Source organism: Pomacea canaliculata, linkage group LG5 (assembly GCF_003073045.1).
Source record: "Pomacea canaliculata isolate SZHN2017 linkage group LG5, ASM307304v1, whole genome shotgun sequence".
NCBI classification, from domain to species: domain Eukaryota; kingdom Metazoa; phylum Mollusca; class Gastropoda; order Architaenioglossa; family Ampullariidae; genus Pomacea; species Pomacea canaliculata.
In genome coordinates, this window is record NC_037594.1 from 13,564,705 (window position 1) to 13,588,035 (window position 23,331).

The 23,331-nt window shown below is 43.2% G+C and overlaps 1 protein-coding gene across 2 annotated transcripts in view; it reads left to right on the plus strand.

Moving 5' to 3' along the window:
- LOC112564395 (homeobox protein Nkx-6.2-like) overlaps positions 1-6,689 on the plus strand; it is a 41,305-nt gene extending 34,616 nt beyond the window's left edge. For both annotated transcript variants that reach the window (XM_025239171.1, XM_025239170.1), the window contains one exon: positions 860-6,689. In XM_025239171.1, coding sequence (XP_025094956.1) covers positions 860-1,036 — 177 coding nt within the window. In that variant the 3' untranslated portion in view covers positions 1,037-6,689. The remainder of the gene's footprint in view (positions 1-859) is intronic.
- Positions 6,690-23,331: the final 16,642 nt, after the last annotated feature.

A 23,331-nucleotide genomic window follows, 5' to 3' on the forward strand; every position in this document is an offset into this window, starting at 1 on the left:
CATGCCCAAAACTCTCAGAGCGACGCCCAGGCTATCGGCCGGATACTTCACAGGAACTTAGAGTACTTTCAGAAAGACGATAGGAGTAGTGTTCGATACTAAGTTCATTTCATATAGCTTCTTACAGTTTGTACCTGCTGGTATTCTCTCCACTGTGTGTGTGTGTGCGCCGTGGGGAAGGGTGTTGGGTGGAGCTGTCTAGTTCCAGGGAACGTTCCCTTAACTGTGACTCCTGACCGTGTCTAGTATGCTGTAGCTATTATTTTTAATAGCATTTTTTTCTTACTATTTCTCTCTTTCCCCAAAGCAGAAAAATATCTATAAACCATTATTTGAAAAGTCAGTTTTCTTGTCCAGTTAAATCTTTGACCGTCTGGCAGCATTAGAGTGGTTTTCGTTTTAATACTAAGAGAGGAGCATCTATACGCCCATCATTCGGAGCCGACATAATCTGTGGATGTCGTTGGCGGAGATGGTGCCATTCAAGATTTCATGGGGTACTAAACGGTCGGCAGCACGTGCTTTATGACGAGGCTGTGGCGTGTGAAGAGTGACTGAGAGATCAAAGATCAGCCCCGTCAGATCAGCACTAGGAGGTTCACCCTGCATCGTTAGTTTATTGCCCAATATTTTAAAGATACGCCCAATATAGGTCTCGCCCAGACGACAGTCAAAGTTTCTATTATTTCCAGAATCAAGGAATGATTTTTACTCCCATTTCTGTATTTTGTATTCTGAACTACCCCATGCATCGATGTCCAGAGAAATCATTGTTACACTGGTGTTTAGTCTTATCCCTTCATCATCATCAACATCATCATTCTTCTTCTAACTAGTCTTTCATGTCTTTTGGTTGCAGGTCTGGTTCCAGAACCGTCGAACCAAATGGCGTAAGAAGCACGCAGCTGAGATGGCCACGGCCAAGAAGAAGCAAGAACAGGTGGAGGACATGGAGAGCACCTCAGACCTCGACGACGACAACACTAACGACGGCTGCAAGACTGACTGCAATTTCCTCGGCAACCCTGACTTGTGAAAACGTGCCACAGACAGCATCAAACACTTGCTGTGTACAGTTATTATTTCATTCTAACAGCCGTCGGCAGCCAGTGGATTACTGTGGCGAGACCTCAACTGTGCTGCCACCGATAAACATATGCGCCAACGCGCGGACACGTGGCGCGAGACGTGCACGACAACCCGTGTGCTGAGCATGCTCACCGGAAGAGGGGCTCTTAGCGCGTCCTTGCTAGCTGACAGTTACCGGAAACAGTGAATATCCCTGCGCTGTCGCTGATTTGTTTGAGGGCCTCTGTGTGTGTGTGATCCTGGCTTCATCTCTGCTGCGCATCAAACTGGTAGAACGTCTTGTCTGAGAGGCCCGCATGACGCTAAGGCCATAATCAACTCACAGTCTCGCATGGACTGCTGGAAGTTTCTTTGACACACAAATGTGGAGGATGTTACAGATGTACATGCCTTTTTAAACAGTCAGGATGTCAAACGAAAATTTTCTCTTACTGGCGAAAGGGGAGAGCCGCTCTGTTTTCTGAACTCTCGACATACAGACATACTGCCAGAAATGTTCATTTCGCTACACAGAGGTCAGGAAAACTGGACTGTCGTGTTATTTACGTTACTGCATGACTGCATGGTGTTCAGTTAGGACAGGTTTGCATTTTTTCAATAATAGCCGATATAACATTGCACATGTTTTGTCTGACTAGCTGCGGGAACCTCTGTGATTTATCTCCCTAGTTGTCTAGAAAAGTTTTCAGTTGAAAACTATGTCTCTTCAGTTAAATGACTGTAAGAGCAGGTAAGGTGGTGCAGAAGACATACCACGAACTTTGTTGTTGTTCAGTTGCACTTACTGGGTTAGCACAGCATGCTTTCTTGTACCTTAATGATCACACTTTTAGCGCCGGCATGCGCCCGGAACGTAAGAGGAAAATTTAATAAGTATTCGCTTCTCACATCCATTGGCTAAGGTTATCTCTATTGTTCTCCCCTAAAGCGACCGCACATTCATTGAAAAGATGCACTCCTATGGAAAGTGAGTGACCATCTCGCTTCTACCTCAGCACTGTCCTTCCTTTGAGACCCTGGCATGAAAAAGCACTATTGTTACCATGTTATTTGCGCTAGGTGGAAGTTCTCTGTGCTTAAGCACAAAAGCGGCCAGAGCATCCTTCAGTTACATCGGCAATATGATCAGCAACCATCGTAACTGTGCTGGCCAAAACTGCTCTCTTCTCATTCTACAGCTGGTCTAGTGTCCTAATAGTATGAGTGCACCCACGAGGGCAACTTGTCCTGCTCTTGTCAGATCCTGCCTTTATTAGGGGCATCAATGCACAGCTTAGTTGGACACCATAGTGACAGTCGTTTTTTTTATTTCTCTATTTCCTCACTTTTTCCGTTCCATCCATACTTACATTTTCTTGAGTTAATTTTACTTTTAATCGTTTATTTACTCGTTCTTTTGTTCCTCCGTTCACTTTTCTCTTCTTGTGCCAAAGCGTTGAGGTTGAAACATTGTTAACGCATAGCACACAACGGTGAGACAACATATCCGCTTCTAAACACCTCCAAAGGTTTTTGCTTGTTGATAACCTAAGGATGACTTCAAGAAGAACCTTTGGAACGATAATTGATACAAGAGAAATGGGAAAGTTCAGAAGTAGTGAGACTAGCGTGCGCTCCAACAAGCAGAATGCCTGAAACGTGCAACCTCGCGGGCTAAATACATTTTGTCAACCTCTGAGATTTAAAGCTGTTGACTGGACGGCACTCTGTGGTGATGTTGAGGAGTAAGTATTGGACTATTTAGAGAACGTCTTTGATATGTAAACTATTGCTACATATGCAACATAAATTATATCAAATATTGCGCAATTCACGTTTTAACGTGTAACGAATATTTTGTAGTTACACTTTGTATTCTCTGTGAATGGTAACAAACCAGTTTAGATGACGATGTCTGCCTTTCAGGTTATCGTCTTCAAATAACCAGTCGAGTTTATTTCGGCAAGTCATGCAAAGCAGCATAAAACACAAAGAAGCAGTCCCTCATTCTTTCTTTGTTTGTCTTTTGTTTCATCCATTCATATTTCTTTTTTCTTGTTCCCCTCTGTCACTGTACTATAAGTATTCATCCAGCTAGTGTGTTATCGCTATATGAAAAAAATTTAATCAAGTGAAATTAAGTTTCAGAGACGAGCCTTCTTGCAAAAATCTTAACACATTTTATAATAAAGGCTATTGCACGAAGCTGATGGGTAAAAATGTCAGGTTTATTATATGCATCAACCTCCATAATTTATTACCCTAACCCACCCTCACGCGCTACTCACACCTCATTAACACAATCTATCGTATCAACGACCATTAAAATGCAGTCTTACCACCTACCCTTGACTTGGTGAACGAACAGCTGAAAAACGGATACATCTCTTTTTGCTTGCTTGCTTACTTGCTGGGAAAGTTTAAGCGCAATATTACTGACATGTTTCTGGCTTGACGCCATTGTATCATTAACATTTTACACTCTCATTATGGTTATCTCTATAGCATTTAACAAAATTACAGTTATAACTCTTTCTCTGCGTTAAGCTGCCTATTGTTCAGAAACTGTCAGTTGCTTAGTGCAATATTTACCTTGAACGGAACATGGATTCTATGTTTAAAAAAACCCACTTTCGCTGTTGTAGTTTTCCTGACCATTGTCTATCATTAACGTTCAACCTAAGGACATAAGGGGAAGACAGCGATAGTAGCAGATGGAGCGATCTTTGTCGATTAAACTAAGAGCACGTGGACTTTTGTTTACCTTGAATAACCACTTATTTTATAGAGCAATAATTATGAAGAGAGCTGCATAAGAGACATTGCCATAGAGACAGCAAACGGCATCAAGACGGTATTCTTTGGGTCTTCTGTGATCGTTGTGACGGCCCGAGACTTTACCAAAGTTGAGACTGGACCAAGGAGGTGGTGACGTCTGCGTGGGCTGAGTTTGATGGGCTGCGGACCTGATCATTAATTCTACGACAAGAAGTGAGCTGGGAAGGGGGTGGTGTTTTTCTATCAGCATGCGAAGGCTGCGACCTTTGTCACAGCCACGGGCATGTTGTATATCTCGGAGATTATTAAACTACGGCCTTTATTGCTTCTGTTTGCTTTCTATGAACCGGACGCAATGGAGTTGCCCGCCCTTTGCATAGACCGGCAGCCTCCGCCTAGCTGATAACATTGTTAGGGGAGGCAACCTGGCTATTTCCGGGCAACCACCGTGGCCAGCTCGGTCGGCGGGTAACGGGTGGTTACTAGGCTCTTATCTCGGTTGGCAGGCTACCATGAAAAGAGCTGACGACTCCAGTTGAGCCGGGTGGCTTCTGGATAGGGTGCGAGACCTCAGGTACTTCCAGGTACCCGAGCTGACCAACTCCAGACAAAATGTTATACTTCAAAAAGAATTTCGCTGAGTATCGTTTGGTAAACTGTGAACTTTGCAGCACTATTAGTAATATCTTTATTTGTACGCAGCTACAACTTCGCCTGTTTGTTAGCTGATTTACACATTTATTTTATTTCCCACTCGTGCGTTTTAGGATTGTTTTTGCCTGGGCATACATACTATACATATAAGCTATGTCGACAAAGGCCTAAAAATATGGCCTACCCGTATTTAGGAAATTTTGTAACGCGATTAACGCGACCATGCTTGGTCCAAAAGCGGCAAATGGAGAGAATTTTGCGTGGAAGCCGTTAGCCTGTCAGCGTGGGTAAGCATAATGAATAAAGCCAACAGAAAGTAAAATCATGTAATACACCGATATTTGAACTGATCTACATGCCAAAAATGATTACTGATTGAAATAACAGCAGTGGATCAAAAGAGAGTATTGTAACGACTTTGGCATTTCATTTTTGCTAAAGAACACAAGAATGCAGTAATGAAAAATTAAGGGCTTAGCCACAATCCTGGGTCTGCCAGAAAATTTTGACACTGAGGTCTATGAGTTCATCTCGCCTTATTTTTTGCGTATTCTTTTGTGTGCGTCTTGTACAGTTGTATTTACGCTGACGAGTCGCAAAGCCCGTAAAGAATTAAAATCGTTCTCTGAGATTTAAATGAGAAATCCGTGAGCGAACAAAATGATTTGAAGTTCAGCAATATATGCACAAATCACTTGTGGAATAGAAAGTTAAATGTGATAAATTAATACTCCCTAAGCCTTCGTGCCAATCCTTAAGCCCACAAATGGATTTTTCTTCTCTCTCATTTGATTTTGATTGTTTAGTAATTATTTTTTTATGAATCACATTATTTAATGATCATTCTTTCCTTACTCTTAAACGAGATTTTACCCGTCTTTATGCTCTGTTTTTTTTTCTTTTTTCGTCAATTTATTTAAGAATGATCACTCACTTACCAAGCTTTGCATGGCTGCTTCTACGATTGTGTTAAAGCCTGTTTCAGCCGTGTTCATGGCATAATATTATGAATACTATGATTGGTGAAAAAAGTTAATGCAGAATGATTTCTTGGTACCGCTACTTCAGTGGAAATATCTGATGATACTCATTATTGATTAACTTGATTTTTCCAGCACAAGTATGTTAATGCATGCTTGCGTAAATTACTGGAGCTCTTACCAAGAAAATTAATTAGTGTGATTTAAAGGGCTATAGTGACACATGTACTTTTTTTCAAAAGCTACTTAATAGTCTGGGTTTAGCTCGGTTTTTGGTGCAGTATTTTAACCAACAACAAGCTCTCAAAACGCAATGCTTTGAGTCGCACATGTAGTAGACTTTGACAAACTTCGCTCTAGTCAGCGTAGGACTTCGTTACAGTGATCTCTCGTGATTGGAGAAAAATTTAGCTTAGTTGTCAACGGACATGTTTTCGTTGTACTAATCAAAGGTCTTGGCCGCAAATAAAATGGAAAAAAAATCTACTCATTTCTCGACGACACAGAAAAATGTACTCAGAAAGTAATAACGAATTTCGTTCATTTTTGTTCAAGGTGCTGTTTGGAATGCAAGATAATGGACATCCCACTCTCGTATATTCCATAATGATTTCTGCTTGAAGCTTTTTCTTTCTTTTCCTTCTCTCGCTTCTGTTTTGTTGATATTATATGCTGTGCTTACAAATTTTGACAATCTAAATCCCATCATAAATTTAATGTCTCTTCGAGTTAAGCTTCCAGTATCCGACTAATTTCAGGAGTGAATATTTACTGCGGAGCTACGGATCATGCAGATCTGTAAAGGCTTTTCAGAAAGAAAAAAAATTAAGCCGAGTAGAAAAAAGTTTCCCCGATCTGGTCACAGGCTGTCTGAGGCGCACGCCAAATCTTCCCTTGTGCAAACTAATATTCATGTGGCCTAGGTAGTAAGGATGAAATTATTTGTGCAGATTGTTTTGTCCAAAAATTCTTGTCTCTGGTATCCATCGTGCCCAGACGAGGAAATCCCCACGATGATAGAAAAAGATCAGTGTTCCCAGTCGTCTGGGCAACAGGAGGGGCTTCTCTCACTCTACAAGACAGATGGCGATTATATGTTCTGTATTTACATCGGAGGGAGAAATAGAATTTCAGAGTATGTGTATATTTACTTTGGAGTTTGAAGTTTGTATGTGAATACAGAATGGGAATAAAATAATGGTTTCACAATGGTTTTTGCAATGTGCAACATGTCTGTGTGCGTGTGTGTGGATTATTTGTGTGTTTGCCTACATTATATAGTTTGTCATTTTGTTGAGAGCTGACGACGTGGGAAAGTCTCAAAGCCACCATTTCTTCTTTCAGAAAATATTGTTTGACAAATTTAAAATATATATTAGTACTTATACTACAGAAGCTCCTGAAATTAGCTACATTTCTGTATCGACAGTGCATCTTCTGCAGCGCAGAAATGGGAGAAAATACCCCCACACACACACCTATCTTTATACTCACACTTTTTATTTTACCACACACGCCCATCAGATGAGGAAGCGTGCGGATCACCTGTCTAGCATTAGACTTTCTCAGGATGCCAACGCTCACGGCAAACAGCTTTACGTTATCATCCCTCCCTCCTTCAACTCCCTTGCTCCTCGCCTCCTCCCCGTTACTATGACGTCCCAGGGCAGGCGAACAATAGTGTAATAGGGGCAGGCTCCTTTTTTTTTTAAGCCTTGCCCTTGAGTCGCCGGGCAACAAGCATAGAGCGCAGTCGCGACATGCCACGACACTGCTACACATCACCGTATTGTCTCGAGTGGAGAGATTAATTTCACCTGGCGCTCGTTAGCCTGCGCCACTACTGGGTCTGAGTGAGGCCACTGAGGCCGGAGTGGGCAGCGTGTCACATAGCCGGACTCCTAGGGAAAGTTTGCACGCGGCCAAGTGTCACATCACTCACTGGGGCTAATCGTCGTCTGTAGGGGAAAGGGGGGTGGAAACGAAGAAAAAAAAAAAAAAGGCACGAGCTTCCTCCGAAATCTCATTTCTGTGTCTGCGGGAAAATTAAAGGCTTTGAAGATTCATCACAAAACTGAAGTTTGAAAAAATTAATATGTTGATGTCAATAAAACCGGTCGATGCCATTAGTTTGTAGCGAAAAGGACAAAGACTTGGTTTGAGTTGTTTTCTTATCCTAAAATGGTAGATGAAAAGGTAATGTTTTAAAGACGCAGATAGAAACGAAAAACTCTAAGATTTGGGTAATGAGTATCTTGCCAGGACATAAGTCCTTTTATTTTGCTTAAACCCGCTCTTCGGTGAGCCTCGAATGTTTCTTTTCCTTCCATGTCAACTGATAAAGATGAACGACAAAACCATTAACACTATAAGACATATTTTCTCTCACATTCTTCCGCACACAGACTGCCATACACATATATTTCCGTACATACTCAGGTACGCTCACTTACCTGCCTCCATAGAGGTGATGGCAGTTGACTCAACAGCGATTAAACAGAATCTAGTCATGAGCTTTGAGAAATGAAATGTTTTCCCAGCTGGGTACACCCAAGGTCGCCGCAGGTTTGTCGGGAGGACATCTCCTAACAGTAAACAATATCCACTCGTCTACAGCTTTCACTGCGATCCCTGTGTTGTTATGCACGGAACGAGGATCTGTTCTAAGCCGCCAAGACATACACCTGTGAGCCTGAACACTTTGTAACGTTCGGTAATAATGATTGATACTGCAGCTCACACAGAGCTCTTCAATCCGATTTTTCTCGTGTGCAGAGTTTGATATTTATGTCTGTTGACAAAGGTCTGCTGCCAGTTAAAGCAGGAGAAAGTGGCAGAGTTTTTGGGATAGGAGCGATAGTGGCAGCAACAACAGAAACAACAAACAAATTAATGACAACATCAATAGAATGCACATGTCGCTACTTGTAGTACTGAGACAGAAGCAGAAAATATCCTGTTAGGAGCTCTTCAGATCTTTATTTTAAGACAAAGCAGCCATGTCAGAGATTCTCAGGATGGAATATGTGGAAAGCCGGCGACATCGATCATGAAAGCTCTGGTGAGGTGATGTCGAAATAAGCTAAGAAATTTCCTGTTGATGATGACTTCATCTAGTCAACTAGGCATGTAGATTTCCAATGGAACTTAAAAGAACTAAAAAAAATAATGAAGAAGACATGTTACTAGGGAAAGGTTGAGTTTTTTCCCCCATTTTACACACTTTTCCTGCTGTTTTTCTAGACAGCGATACTCATTGGCTGCTTAAGAGTGACCTCCTTGCATAACTGGCTTTTTGTTTGTTTTTGTTCGTCAAGTGCAGAGACACTCCTGCAGTTGGGTGTGTGTGTGTGCGTGCGTGTGCGTGCATGCGTGCGTGCTCCCTTTCTCCCGAGACCCACAAAAATTTACACCACTATGTGTTTCACTGCCAGCCGGGCACAATGATGCCAAGCCCCTGGGAAAGCTTTGGGCGATGTAGAATTGGTTGGTCAAACTACGCCCAGGACAAGGATCTATTGGCCAAGACGCTGTTGCCTTTTTCCCGGCCTGCTCTTTAAAGGAAACCTCGACCTTTTAGCATCATGGCCCTGGAGACGCGGCTCACAAGGGTCCTGAAGGCTTCCTGCACATGGAGGCTTGGAGCGAACACAACCTAATCAGCTTTGGAGCCCCCAGCTCACTGAATAGTTTCCAATTAATTTCAATCAGGTGGCGAGAGCAATTAATAATCTTAAATTTGCCCAATAAATCATCCATTTAAAGAGGTCTGATTCCCCAGCCTGACACACACTGGGAGTGCAATACGGGATGTGATGGCCACAGTGTCCCAGCAATGCCGCGCTATTTTCAGCTGACCGTGGGCCATTCAGACAGAAGCGCCTTTCAAGATTTGATGAAGAGGGGGTGGCTGGGGGTGAGGGGAGTTCTTGTGATGGCTTAAGTTCTTGTGATGCCTAACGTGCATGTGCATGCAGAACGACCTAGTCACGTGACATACATCTAAATATTACGTGTACCAAACTAAAATAATAAATGGTGGTGGTGGTGGTTGTGGTGGTGGTGGTGGTGGTGGTGGTGGTGGTGGTGCTGCTGCTGCTGCTGCTGCTGCTGCTGCTGCTGCGACAACGACAAACTCAGTTATAAATACCATTCACTTCTCATACCTTAACGGAATCCGTCTGATGACAGAAGTGTACGGATGTTTTCTCGGAGACAATACCCACAGCATCGGGCGACCCTGTCGTGCCATTAGCCTGATGGGCTGTGTCTGTGTGGATACACCGTCAGCATGGCTGCTCACTTCTCCAGCTCAGTGCATGACAAATGGGCTTGCGCTACTAGCCCTGGCTCGCTACTGCTAGCAACAAAGCCGCTTACGAGATTGACAAATGCTCAGTCATGTACCGAACATTTTAGATATTGAAAACATTCTTTAGAACTCCGTCTCTCTCTCTCTCTCCCCCTCTCTTTCTCTCTCTCTTAGTCTTTCTCTCTCTCTCGCTTTCTCTTCTGTGTATCAAAGATTTTCATTTTCTTATTTCATGCCTTACGAAAACTCTTTTATGACAGAAAATGATTCAGGTGACCACAATTCCATCGAAAGAAATTAATTCTGACCATTTAGGAGAGCGTAAGATTAACAGAAAAATCCAGAAACTGAGGCACGGGAGTGTGGTAGCGAACGGTCGATCTGTTGCGCCAGAATAGCCTAAAAATAAACAAATAATGAATAAAACAAACAAACAAGCAAAACGGATGGCCCGTTAAGAAACAAGGTACAGCTCAGTTTGTCTTCATGTCTTTTCAATGACAAGATTTGTTGGCTGTCTTCTTTGCTCACTGCAAGGTCGATGTCTCTGGTTGCCGACTCGCCAGCGCCAGGCTTTCTCGCTTGTCCTGCACGCGGCGGCCGTTGCTCGGTCCAGCTTCTAAATCGCATTTGCTGCAACGCAACGGCTTGATTGCCGTAGCCTTACTATTACACTTCTCGCGCTGACGTTTGCCTGCTCGCGGCGACCTTGCCGGCGTCTGCCGAAAAAAGCCATTAGGTCTACTTTCTGTATTTAAAGTAAAATTGAGATCCATTGATAGTCAAAGAACAGCAGAGACTCGTGCTATGGTACGTCGGAATTAAAGTCCAAGAAGTGTTTGTCATTGAATACCTATGCTACTTCAATTAAAAGTAGCTTATATTACGCTTCTTGGGCAAGAAGAGAAAAAGAAATGTTAAAAAGTAAGTGAAGGTTACTCTCACATTTCGATTTTAATGATCCAGGGTATTGTTACAAGACTGAGAAAATATGATAATGTGATCTTTGCCCTATTTACAGTTTTCATAACAGTATTGCATGTTACTGATTTCGTTTATTTCTCTCTCCCTTTATATTCATAGTGCTGTCGGTCTCTCTCTCTCTTTCTCCCTCTTATAGGGGATACTACCCAATTTCTTTAAAAAAAAAAATTCTACCTATCTGTGTTATCTCATTTTATGGCGTTAAAGTATATATATTGTTGAACTTGTTCTTTTTTTGCCATTTTACCCGTGCTGACCATAAAATTAGAGTATTAATGATATATTTCTTTTTCATAACACCTACATAAGAGATGCAAGCACGCCCTCCTTTGCATCCCAAACACCCCCTCTAAGCATATATTGTAGCGCCCCCTACCATCGAGAAGACAGATACGGTTCTTCGTAGTGCAACAGTGGAACAGAGATAGATTGTGTAGGTTGATACACACGGGCGTTAATCAGGCTCGACCCAAAGACAAAGCAGGAAAAGAGCGTTCGTCTCGACCCAAGCGGCTTGGTGGCGACAAGGAAGTGACCGCTGGGTGTTGGGGACGTTGTTAGGGCAGGGCCGGGATGTCGGTTGATGTCTGCTGATGGGCTTAATTTTTCCCCCAACTCAACCCGCCTCATCACAATCGTCCCACCTTGCGCAGCGCCTTGAAATTTGTTGCAATCGAATTAAGAATTAATTTCCCCTGCGGCAGGGGCGGTGAAATGAGGCCGCGGAGTAATCGTGGAGAGGTAGAAGATTAATCATTATTACACGCTCGTTTGAGCCTTTTGGCCTCCCACGAGAGAGAGAGCTCAGGCTGGGGCGAGAAACAACCCAGCTTGCTCAGTCGCGCTTATGGCCTTGGTACCGACCCGACCCACTCGGTTTGCTTTTGTGCGCTAGTCCGATGAAGGGTTTTGTGGGATGGTCTGAAAGGTTTCATGGCCATCCAGGGGTGGCGACGTGAGCGCTCATGAAATCCACCGCCCATCGCCGCCTCTGCACTGCCGAAAAAGCGCCGCAGCCACAAAAGAGTCCCGGAAGCTGTGAATCACCACGGCTTGGCGAAAATGCTTGGCCTGCTGATTACGTCTCTCTCTAACCCCCACTCCCCCCTCGTCCTCATCAGAGAGCACTTTGGGAAGTTTATTTCAAAATGTTTGATGTCGTTAGCGGATAATTTCGCATTCACCCACTCTGGATAGGAGGCATAGATCAGTGTCAGCCACAGAATGGACATCCACTCACGGCCGTGTTCGCCCAACGGCAGCGGCCCGCGCGGCTTTCAACGCAGGGACGTGCCGGGCCAGCCCCCGACGATAATTGATGACCATTTTAACCTTTGCTTTTCCTGTAATGTTCCTGTCATCAGCACCGTGTTCTCTTTGACATCACTGGCCCGCGCGCTGTCCTACAGCAGCTCCACGAGGCTGCTCCTGCTGACGATGCTGCACACGTATCTATTTGAGGGGTCGCCTCCCCTTTCGGTAACGGCGTGCAAGAGTAAGACACTCTATGAAAAGCATGGATGCTAGTCGATTAATTGCATTCTTTTAAAATTTCGTTTTCGGCAGTAAAGCTGTCTTCCTTGTGGATTTGTGCCGAAATACTTGTACATTTGTGAAAGATCACAGCAATATCCCAAGTGCGTCTTTGTATATATATTATACAATGTATATGTATATAACACATATATAATCTGAACAACTTTATGAATAATAGAGTTTGCTTTCTCTTACCAGCGTACCCACACGTAATATAGACCTGCCAATAAATATAAACTAGCATATAATAACAAAACAAATACTTTGATATTTCTAGTATACTTAAAAGAAAATAATTATTAAGATCACCATTACGATCACTATTATCATTTCTGTTGAGCTTATGTGGACTTCTGCTCCAAAGTGTAAACAGTTTACTGTAAATATGGTACTGGATATTGATCAAGCTATTTTTAAAACTTTGTTTTCACGAAAACGGTAATACTTTTTTCTGAAATAGTTTGAAGCACTGGTCGTTACTTTCTAAGTTGAAACTTAATTACCAAGCTAATTAAGATATTGAAATAAACTATTGGTGCCGTGTAAACCTACCATTGACATGGAACAAACACAGTAAAGTTGGGTGTTTTTTCCCAGCTAATCTACAGTTTCCTACAATCGTAGGAAAATGATTAAGTGCCGTTAGATGAAACCAATGTTTATTTTAAAATATTTCTATGAGAAGTAAAATTACATGTTTCATGTTTAAATTGAACAGAAGTATACCATCGAAAGCGAAGCCGCGCTCTTGTTCCTTGCCTCCGTTTTTGGTCGAGGCCTGCAAGCTGGCAAGAAATTATGCTCTGGACCCTATCCCTCGCCTAGCCTTGCAGGTGATTGGCTGAGCCCTCACGTCTGGTGTTCCAAGCTCGCCCATCCTGGGTTCAGCCGGATCCCCAGCCCACGACGGCACAACAACGCCGTGGTCCCCAGCGGCCCGCACCACTACAGATGGCGCGCGGATCGCACACCTGGCTGTATGACAAATGGGTAATGCAGACATGGACATGCACAACGTGGGTCTGTTTACAGCCATGTATTACACATGTCGGGAGAGCGCGGGAAGAAATGTTTTCTTTGTTCTGTCCCACCACCATGTCGCTGCGAGCTAGGCTCCAGTGCCTTCGACAAGTCACGTAAATAAGTTTTGTTTATTTGTAGTCAGTCTGTGTTGCAATCATTTAGCAGATGGTTGTCATTTGTGTGGTCTGCAGAAACGCTTTTTGGGCAAAAGATTGTGCTCTCCCTTGGTTCCCTCTCCCACTTCTTCCACTTCTTCTCCTCGCTTCTGTCTCTCTTTCTCTCTTAACACTTTCTCATTCTGAAGTGCACACGCACGCAGGCGAGTGGGAGTACGCGTGTGCAATATTGTGTGTGTGCGTGCTTGCGTGTGTGTGGGATAATCACAGCAACAGAATCTTTTTGCACTTCAGGACGGTGGCTCAGCGTTTCCCGTGTAATTTAGTAACGACTTTGTGCAAAATTAGTTCGCAGGATTTGTTATAAAAAGTCTAAACTAGAAGCAACTTTGTATGCAGTTAAAAGGCAGTTGAGAGCGTATAGGGAAATCCTGTGACCATATCTGATATAGAGAGACTAATACAACTACAGCTACTAGCATCAGGCTTGCCTCCAACCTAAAGTCTAAATTCTATAGAGTTAGTATTTATTCCTCTTTTATATTTCAGTAATAGATGTAATTACATATAAAGAAAGTAAAATAACATTTTTTTGTTATTTATTTGCCTGAAGTTTTTTTTTATGAATAATTACTCTACGTTTACTGCTAAGGTTTGCAAAATGATTCGGATTTTCTTATGAAAATGTTATTATTTCTACTTTGTAATTAATAGTTTCGGGACAATTTTTTCTTCTTCTTGAATTTAGTGCTCTCGTCACAGGCCCAGCTTAGACGGGGATGGTTTCTGCGCAGATTCGGTGCGCATGCGCCGATCGGCTGATTCAGCACCGGAAAGTAATTTATTGTCTCATGTCTTTACATTTTTCTCTTTGACACATGTCTGCATTAATTATCTAAAGTGTCTAATATTAAATTCATGCAATTGTTTAAGTACAGGAAAGAGGACACATCTTTAAACTTTAAACTGATCAGACTGAAGTTTGGTAATCGCGACAAAGGTCAGGAGAGCAGCCCAGAATCCTGTTAATAAGCAAAGCTTCCAGTTCAGTCTGTACAGTCACAGACAGGAGACAAATCAGTTGGTAAAGTGCATGGAAAGCACTAGTGGCACGACCGTCCAACTAACTGCTTTGTTCGTATCCATGCTCGATTGATTGATATATTGATTTTCTTTGTATGCAAGAAGTTTTGTACGAGGGGTCTAACTTGAATGGGTCAGTTTCACCATTCGAGATAATACTGAGGGCTCCAAGCGCTTTAGCCCTATTTTGTCGAAGGTTTTCGCGTATACGGAGAACAAACATGCCGATGGTGAAGGTGAAAGTCCAGGGGGAAGGGCTGTTAGTCACTCCGCGTTGCCTTTATCGAGATAAAAGAACGAAAGGAAATGGGAAACTTCTGACGGTAAACGTGACATTTTCATAGCAAGAACGTCACGGTTCGGTGGCTGTAGCCATCAGCAAATGGTCGAAAGGCAGTGATTCATGCGCGCGCACGAGCGCGCACACACACACACAAACCTGGCTTCAGCTGCTGCACCATGGAAGCTGCTGATGACTACGCCAGTGACGACCCCTACCCGCTCATTGATTATTGCAACAGTGACGATAAAAGAATGACGAGTAATTAACGATGCCAAGGCTCTTTGGCTGTGCCCAGCATGAACAGCTTGATCCCGACGACAGATTTTGCACCGGTCGGAGGTGGTCTTCTCGAAGGGACCTTTTGCTTGCCGGCGTCTTTATAAAAATCTAAACGGCCCAAGGAGTGAACTTTCTGGTGTTTAAAGCTGCGTGTTTTTCGTTACACTGGTTTGCTTCGTGTCTCCACAACTACGAAAAACACTTTTGAAGATTATACGAGTGTTGTGAGCTACACTAGCAAAGGAACAATATCTTTCCAGACGCCGACAGCGACGGTATAAAGTTTGTCCAGCAAGAAGATATAGTTAGGGTTTAGGGGAATTTTTATGCACTGCACACTCAAACACGATATTGGTTCGCCTTCTCTGTGCAATGCTTTTTTAAAACTGCAATCCATTTTATCAGACTATATCCCTTCTCCCTAACCAACCACAAAACCAACCATCAACTGCTATGACAGCCTACAATGATGTTCCCTAGAAACGGGATAAGCAACTCTTACGACCTCGTCGTGGCTGCCCGCTCCAGAAGTCTCGTCTCAGTGGTGGGGATGCCAGTAAACAAAACAGGGCGAGAAGCCAGCTAAAAACAAGCGAGAGCGCTTCCAAATGAGCGCAGGGTGTGGGCAAATCATAAAGCGCCGCCTGCCTGCTGCGCCTGGCACTTGCACGCAGAAGGAAGAGGCAGTAACTCGTTACAGGAACAGCCTCGACAGATTTCCGTAAAGCTGGCCATCATTAGCCTCAGTGCTGCTCTTCACCAGTTCTGGTAACAGGATAAGGCTGCTTGGAAGGCCGCGTGATGCAAAGTTCGCGCAAACATCAGGCAGAAGAGCAGCTGTCTCGTTTTAGACTTTTCTTTCTTTCTTTTCATTTTGTTCTATTTCATTTTTGAGTGACAGCATCATTCGTCGGATATAAAGAGTGTAAAAAGTGTTTTCCCCTTTAGTTAAAAAATGACTGGTTAGTCTAACGATATCTTCCACCTAAAGACTTTGAACATCTCATAAATTGTCTAACGACATCAGCTGTGAAGCCTGACTTATAACAGGTGCATTCCCTCAGATTATTTATGCTCCAACCGTCAAAAAACCTCAGACCCGTCTACTTCCACACAAACATACAGTGGGATCTATCTGTTTGTCCATTCCCAAAAGAGCTCCAATTTTGAACCTTTTAAAGCTTCAAATGGTCCATTCTCTTAAAAAAAAAATCCAGCCGTCCAAAACAAACAAACAAACAAAAAAACAAAAGTCAATTCCCAATTGTACACCAACCGGAAGGACCATCTGACCATTCTCAATCGTCTGCATTACAACCATCACCGACGCGGACATGTGGATTGCTGTCTGCCGAGACCAATGCTTAGAATCTTGCAAAGTTCTCCGCTGTTAGTCTCGGCGAGCTTAAACAATGAATTTGACTAAACCGGAAGCTTTGTAGACACCTTCCTCGTTAATAGTTAACTGGAAAAAATCCTCTGCCAGCAGTCCAGTAATGTAAGTTCGTGCTACCACGGGCTGCCGAGTCTGACACACCCGAACATCTATGAACGCACTAGGCGTACACTTTCTCTCACTCTCACCCACACGCATGCACGCGCGCGCGCACACACACACAACTATCTCAAAGCCAAGAGCTCATCTCTGATGCGTACGTTAGCACTAAGGACCAAGTAACTGTAATAATAGTCACAGTAGTCACTGTAATCATAGTAGCTTGACTGGACCGACGTTTGTGTTCCGCACAGACGATGCTCAAGAAATCACTCGCTTATCAGCTTATTTTGTGCCTTTTGCCTTTTGTGCGGAATTGAAAGAAGGACGACTAGACTATCGACTTCTAACATCACGGATGAATAGATGCGGCATTTGTTGGCGGATTACTACAACATGTGGTGGGCATTTGCTGCGAGTTTATAAAAGGTTTGTACGTTCATCCTTGTTGATGGCTTTCTTTACAATTCAGAGATTCTTGCTCACACACTGATTGAATGTGACTTTGAGACTAGAAATAATCGCCTGAACTATAAAGAGTAAAAAAAAAAAACAACAACAACAACAAAAAACAAACTTTTCGCTCCTGTGAATTTGCTCTTGCATGGATGCAGATAAGCTTGCTGGTGAGTGCACGTAGGTGTGATTAAAGTTCTAGCCGCCCCTGTGCAAGTCGTCACGCACACAGCAGTCAGGCGGCACACGAAAACTTTACGAGTGGATGCACTTTAGGATCACAGTCATCGCTAGTCTTAACAGCAGCAGATGGCGATTAAATCCCCTATATAGAAGGAAGACAATTTTTCATGACTAATGCATCAGGAAAAAACGAATGCAAAAGTAAACCGACTTACCTGACACAAAGTAGTCGGATTATACTTTGTGTGACAGCTTTGGTTGTATAATGAGACAGAATCAGGTCAGGACGAAACATAATATGCTCTAACTTCCGCTTTGGTCTCGTGGGGCTTGTGCGGAAAGCAACCTTTTTCTCGCACCACAAAGAATTTTGTTTGTTTGTTTGTTTGTTTGTTTGTTTTGTTTGTTTGTGCTTGAAACTAGATGCAATAATGTCAATTGACCGAATCTACATTTTCTAGTTAGCTTCCCACCTCCCATCTTGAAAATCGACTGGTTGTGTTCTTTTCCTAATTTTAGAAATCAGTACAGGAAGTGGAAAATTAACAGCTTACTTCTATTTTCTATTTATTTCTATTTTCCTCCGTTTGTAACAAATCACTTTACCCCCACAGGTGTCACTGCGAATACAGGGTGAATACTGAAAATTACTTCTGATGTGAGAAGCCCTGATCGAGCTATTTTATGATTATCCCTGTACTTGCCGAGCTTCCTCTTCCTCGCCAATAATTCTGTACACGCTTGTGTTTGAAACCTTGAATTCCACACCTTGTACAACTACCGCGCTCAGGGTCACAGAGGGACCGAGGGATGGCGGGCGGGAGGGTGAAAGGTAATTAAGCTATCATTTTATTCCGCCACTTGCAGACTTTTCAGCTTGATCCTCATTTCTCCACAACCCACCCACATTTCGAGACCAGAATCTAGTCAGCGCCATCGTTTACGAAAGCCCCATTGACTTTATTTCTCCTTTCAAACGTCCTCCGTCAGATAAAGTCAAACCATTACCAGCCCACGACAAAATGCCCTGGAAAGGGTTGGGCTGAAAAGGGGCCACTTGATGATGACCTCGTCTGGAGAATTTCAAAGGAAGCCGCGCTGATCGCTCACTCCCATTTGCCTCCCTTTGTTCCCCATCGCCTTTCTCAGGGAGTTCCATTTTGTCCCTCTGTTTTTGTTCCGTGTGTCCGCCGACCGTTCTACCTGTCACTGCGATACACACGGCAGCCTCGAACGGCAAGGGAGGGAGGGGGCTGTGCTCACTCAAGCAGCCAGTCACATTGAATCACACCTGTGGGATCCTGAATGGCCTCCACGCTCAGCCCCATGCTTCTCGTGGTGTGATTTTATGGTCAAAGGTTTGCAGAAGAAAAGCACTTTCCTCTCATCAAACATACCCATGGATCACAAGAACTGAGTCGAGAAAAAGACATCTTGCAAGAAGAATGCAGTATAAGCCAACATTTTTCGTTGCCTGAGTTGCAGCAATAGATTTTCATGAAGAGGCTACCAAAAAGAAAAATGAAAGTATTTTATTTTATTTTATTTTTATAAAAACCTCAATTTATTAGTACATGTTCAGAAGGAATGGTTATATTGAATGCATGTGTTCGCGAGCCTTTGTGTGTAATGTAGGACCGCATTGACTATAACCAGGGCCGCCGAGAGCAAGCCCGGGCCCCGGGACAGACGACCTCTCCGGGCCCCTTGTACTTGTAATCGTAAATTATTTTCCCAGTATATAATGTATGTTTACAATTCGAATCTCAATAAGAAGAAGAAGAAAAAAACATCCACTGACCAAGGCCGGGCCCCCTTGACAGCCGCGGGCCCGGGTACACCAGACCTCCCTGTCCCCCCGTCTCGTCAGGCCTGACTATAACTGAACAAACATAATACATTGATGCTTCCTCCACATAATCAGAGTGTGGACTCGTAAACTCCCTCAAAAAAGAAGCAAAATAAATGCTCACCAATAAAGTCGAGCCCTACTCTGTGTTTTACAGCAAACTTTTTTCTGCTCACGATTGCCACTTTCTGCGGAAGCTACCGTACGAAGCTGGTGGGTGTTACGATTAAAAATACTTTCCTTCAGATCCTCATTGTTGTTCATCCATTATTTCCACAGGAGACAAATTTCATAGTGAATCATCTGCTTCGTCTCCGAATTTGAAGATTTTTTTTTTGGGGGGGGGGGGAGTGGGGGTAGATCTGCTCACCTGTAACCTGTGCAGGCCAGTTATATGTTTTTATTAACAGATAACAACACATTTGCTGACAACCCCGCGATACAAATATCACAATGCATGCAACAAATGTCAAAAACCATGGACGTGTATTGATGGACTGATGTCTGTATGCCGAGACTCACACTTGGCCTCTTGCGAAGTGATCCGCTGTTCGTCTCGGCGAGCCGTAACAAAGAACGTGAATAAACCGGAAGCTATGTCGTCTAATGCCTCGTTTTAGTAGTTAACTGGAAAAAAAATCGTCTCCCAGCAGTCCAGGGATATTAGTTCGTGCAAAAACTCTTTGGAGACCCTTTCCTTATAGCCCTGACAAGTTACATGTCTCCACAAAGACTGATTCTGGGAAGGTGTGCTTTGTACTGACAAAACGTTGCACTCTGGCATCATACTAAAGTGTTAAATAATAAACAATAAATAATAAACGAAAAGGGATTACAAAAAACGCAATTATAAATGTGAATGTTGAAGAAAGATTTTAGTTGTTGTTATCTGTATGACTCCTCCCGCATCTCGTGGTCCACACCAACAGCCAGCAGTTGTAGACAAGGCAGCAGTGTTAATTAAGTCCTGATTTTCAAGTGAACAAAATTTTCTAAGCTTTTGGGCGAACATGCTACGGTTAATTAAGATAGTTATTTTCTCATCGAATAGCCATTATGACTACCCCTTCCAGTTCCCACAGGATCAATGGTGGCCAGCTGTTGGCGGCTCAATAAGGCATGAGATTAATTAATCAATGATATCGCCATTAATCCCACTGGCAGCCGGCGGAGCATCTGATGACCATCTTATAAACCACCCTTATGTCAGCCCGCACAAAACAGCAGCAGTTTATGAAACGCTATCAAGGCGGGGAATAAATTAAGAATAATAGGTATAATTTTGCCGTGCACTTCACGGCACGTATTCCTGTTATATGGTAATTCGCTTAACCATCAGTGAGGACAGAAACATCACAACTTGTGTCAGTCCAAGACCCTGCAAAATCGATTTCCTCCTTGCTTGAAAGAGAAAGAGAAAAGGGTGGAGGGAGAGAGAGATGGCTGTAGGGCCGTTATTACTAAGCCTCAAAGTCACCCCGAAATGAGAAAGGTCTTCGGGCTACTTTTGATTGGTTATGATTACAAATATGAGGCCGATTCCGGTGATCGATATGTGAGCTCCATGTGACTGGAAAAAAATAGAAGGGGCGGGGAGAGAGAATGTGTGTGTGTGTGTGAGAGAGAGAAAGTGTGAGTGTGTGCATGTAAGCCAGTGAAGTCACGCATTGCATCACTGAAAGATTTTTTTGTATCACTGCGAGTTTTCCAGTTCCCCTTGAACCTGCCGCAACTGCTGCTGCTGGTCTTTGAGTACTTGCTGTTGTAGTCTGAGCCAGCAAGAACCCCACAAAGGACACTATTATGTATCAACAAAAATATTGTACGGGAATGAACGTCAAACGGATTGTCAGTTGAGCATCCAACAAGCAGCTTTGTTGAGATCGTACCAGAATCCTTCGATTTGTTAGATGTTCAACGTAAGCACCAAGAAAACAAAATGTTTTCATTCCGAGTAGCCTGATATGTACTACTTCTATTTCTACTTTTATTTGATGTCTTCCCAAGCCATTTATACACGACTTGTCCAAATTAAGATTTTCCCAAACCAGAGGATTTTTTTTTATGTGATACCTCCCACCTATTAAGCAAACGAGAGGTCATACACATAGCACCAGAACTTTTAGCGAAAGAAGTCGAGACTGCATGACAACCGACTAAGTGCTGTTCGCTCATTAACAAATTAAAATAGCTATTTTCAGATCGTAGACACAAATAACACAAATAACATAATCGTGGTTTACTTTGTTCATAAACGACCTCACAAACTGAATGGTTCCTTTGAACGCAGTCCTGAGACTCATTCGCTAATATCTATGAAGCGTTTTGTTTGTTTGTTGTTTTTTTTTATTTTGCTGCTTCCTTCTTTCTTTTATTTTTTTAAAACTTACTCGTATTTTTCATTATCGATTTTCTGGTTTTGCTCAACTCAGGAAATCTGGTGAAAATTTCAGATGATAAATTAGCGTTGTTCATCTGAGCCAGTCTCCAAAACATTCAGCTTTTCAACCGTCGCATCATCAAGCCACCATGACATGTGTGTATTATGACATGTACCATGACTTGTGTTTCCAGGCTCTATGTCTCCAGTTACTTTCCCACTCTGAACATTTTAGTGGACATCGTCCAGCTTTTTGATAGTAAGCATCACTATAAGCCAGCGGGAGAGAAAAATATATTTCTAGAAGATTTTCCACGGCCAGACAATTTCCTCCTTTATTTTTCAAGTCCAGGGCCAACTCACCCGGTTTCTTCATTCCTTTAACGTCTTAAGCCCACCCGTGTCCCGGCTCTATTTGTAATTCATTTCTCATTTCCATAAACATTATATTTATTACCTGCTTTTTCACTCTGCGGGTCGAACTTTGAAAACAAGCCCTCTTGCCATTTGCAAATAAAAAAAAATCCCCCAAGTTTTTATGATGGTGCAACGTGCCCTGTTCGGAGCCAGAGCGGCATTGAAATGGAGGGAGGCGATTCCATGCGACAAAAGCTTTCCTCTGTTGCCATATTTCTGCTCACGCGCATAAGAAAGGTGCAAGGTGTTAATGGGCGAGTTTGGTTAGTAAACATTCTAAGGCTTGGCCCAAGCTAATCGTAGAATCTTTATTGCAAACACGTTGCCTCGTGAATGGGACCTCTTTTAACTCTTAGGAACAGCGGTCACGTTAGGAATACGGCTGTCAGCCCCCTACCTCTTCTTCAAACCTTTTTCTGAGGATCTTGGAAAAAAAAGGACCTCCTCCCTTCCTCCACTCCCCCATCCTCTCGCGCTCATATTTATGTGAACGCTGCATGATAATCGCCCTCCTTTTAGATCAACATTTCACGAGTATCAATCGAGGGTCCGTGATTTACAGCCCACATTCCTCTCCACCCGGTTGGCGTTGCTCCGGCTAGAGAGAAGGGGGCGATAAGCAGAGACGCCCTCTGTCAAGACACTTGTACTAAACATCGAGTTTTGAATAACGCTACAATTAACTGGAGCCTCACAGGACAGTAAATTTGTCCCTCTTACAAAAGCATCAAATTCTACTTCGGCACTTTTGCCTACAACGTCGGGCAGGCTGCCACCGTGCACGCATGCGTCACTGACGTCACATCTGGGCTGGCGCGCCTGACACCACGTCGCGACTGGTCACCACAGTGTCACGTGCAAGATGGCGACAGCGCTCGGCAGTATGCAACGCACCACGACCACGACGACCACCTTTACCACCACCTTTACCACCACCACCACCACCACACCACCACCACCACCACCACCACCACCACCACCACCACCACCACCACCACCACCACCACCACCAAGAGCAGCTTTCCCACGTTTTAGTTACCAGCTTGTCAGCTAACACCACCACGTCATCAAGTCGCCAACACCAACGTCGAGATCGCAGCCCATGCTGAGGAAGCCGCAGTTTTTATTTCTGAGTTTAATAGTTCTCCTGCATTCTCTTCCACTGACAAAATGGCAAGGAATTATATTTTATGAGTGGAATTTACTTGAGGCTCTCTTACTTGTAAAGTTTGTTTACACTTCAAGGCGTCCTGAAATATTAAACAGTAAATCCTCTTTGTGTTGTACAGTTAACAAACGCACTTTATAGTTTATATTTCCTACTTTTATATTCCATGTCTTTCGTTTATAGTTTATATTTCCTTTGTTTATATTCCATATCTTTCGTTTATAGTTTATAGTTATTTTTATATTCTTGTCTGGAATTTTATACTGGTCTTGATGTGCATCTTTTAA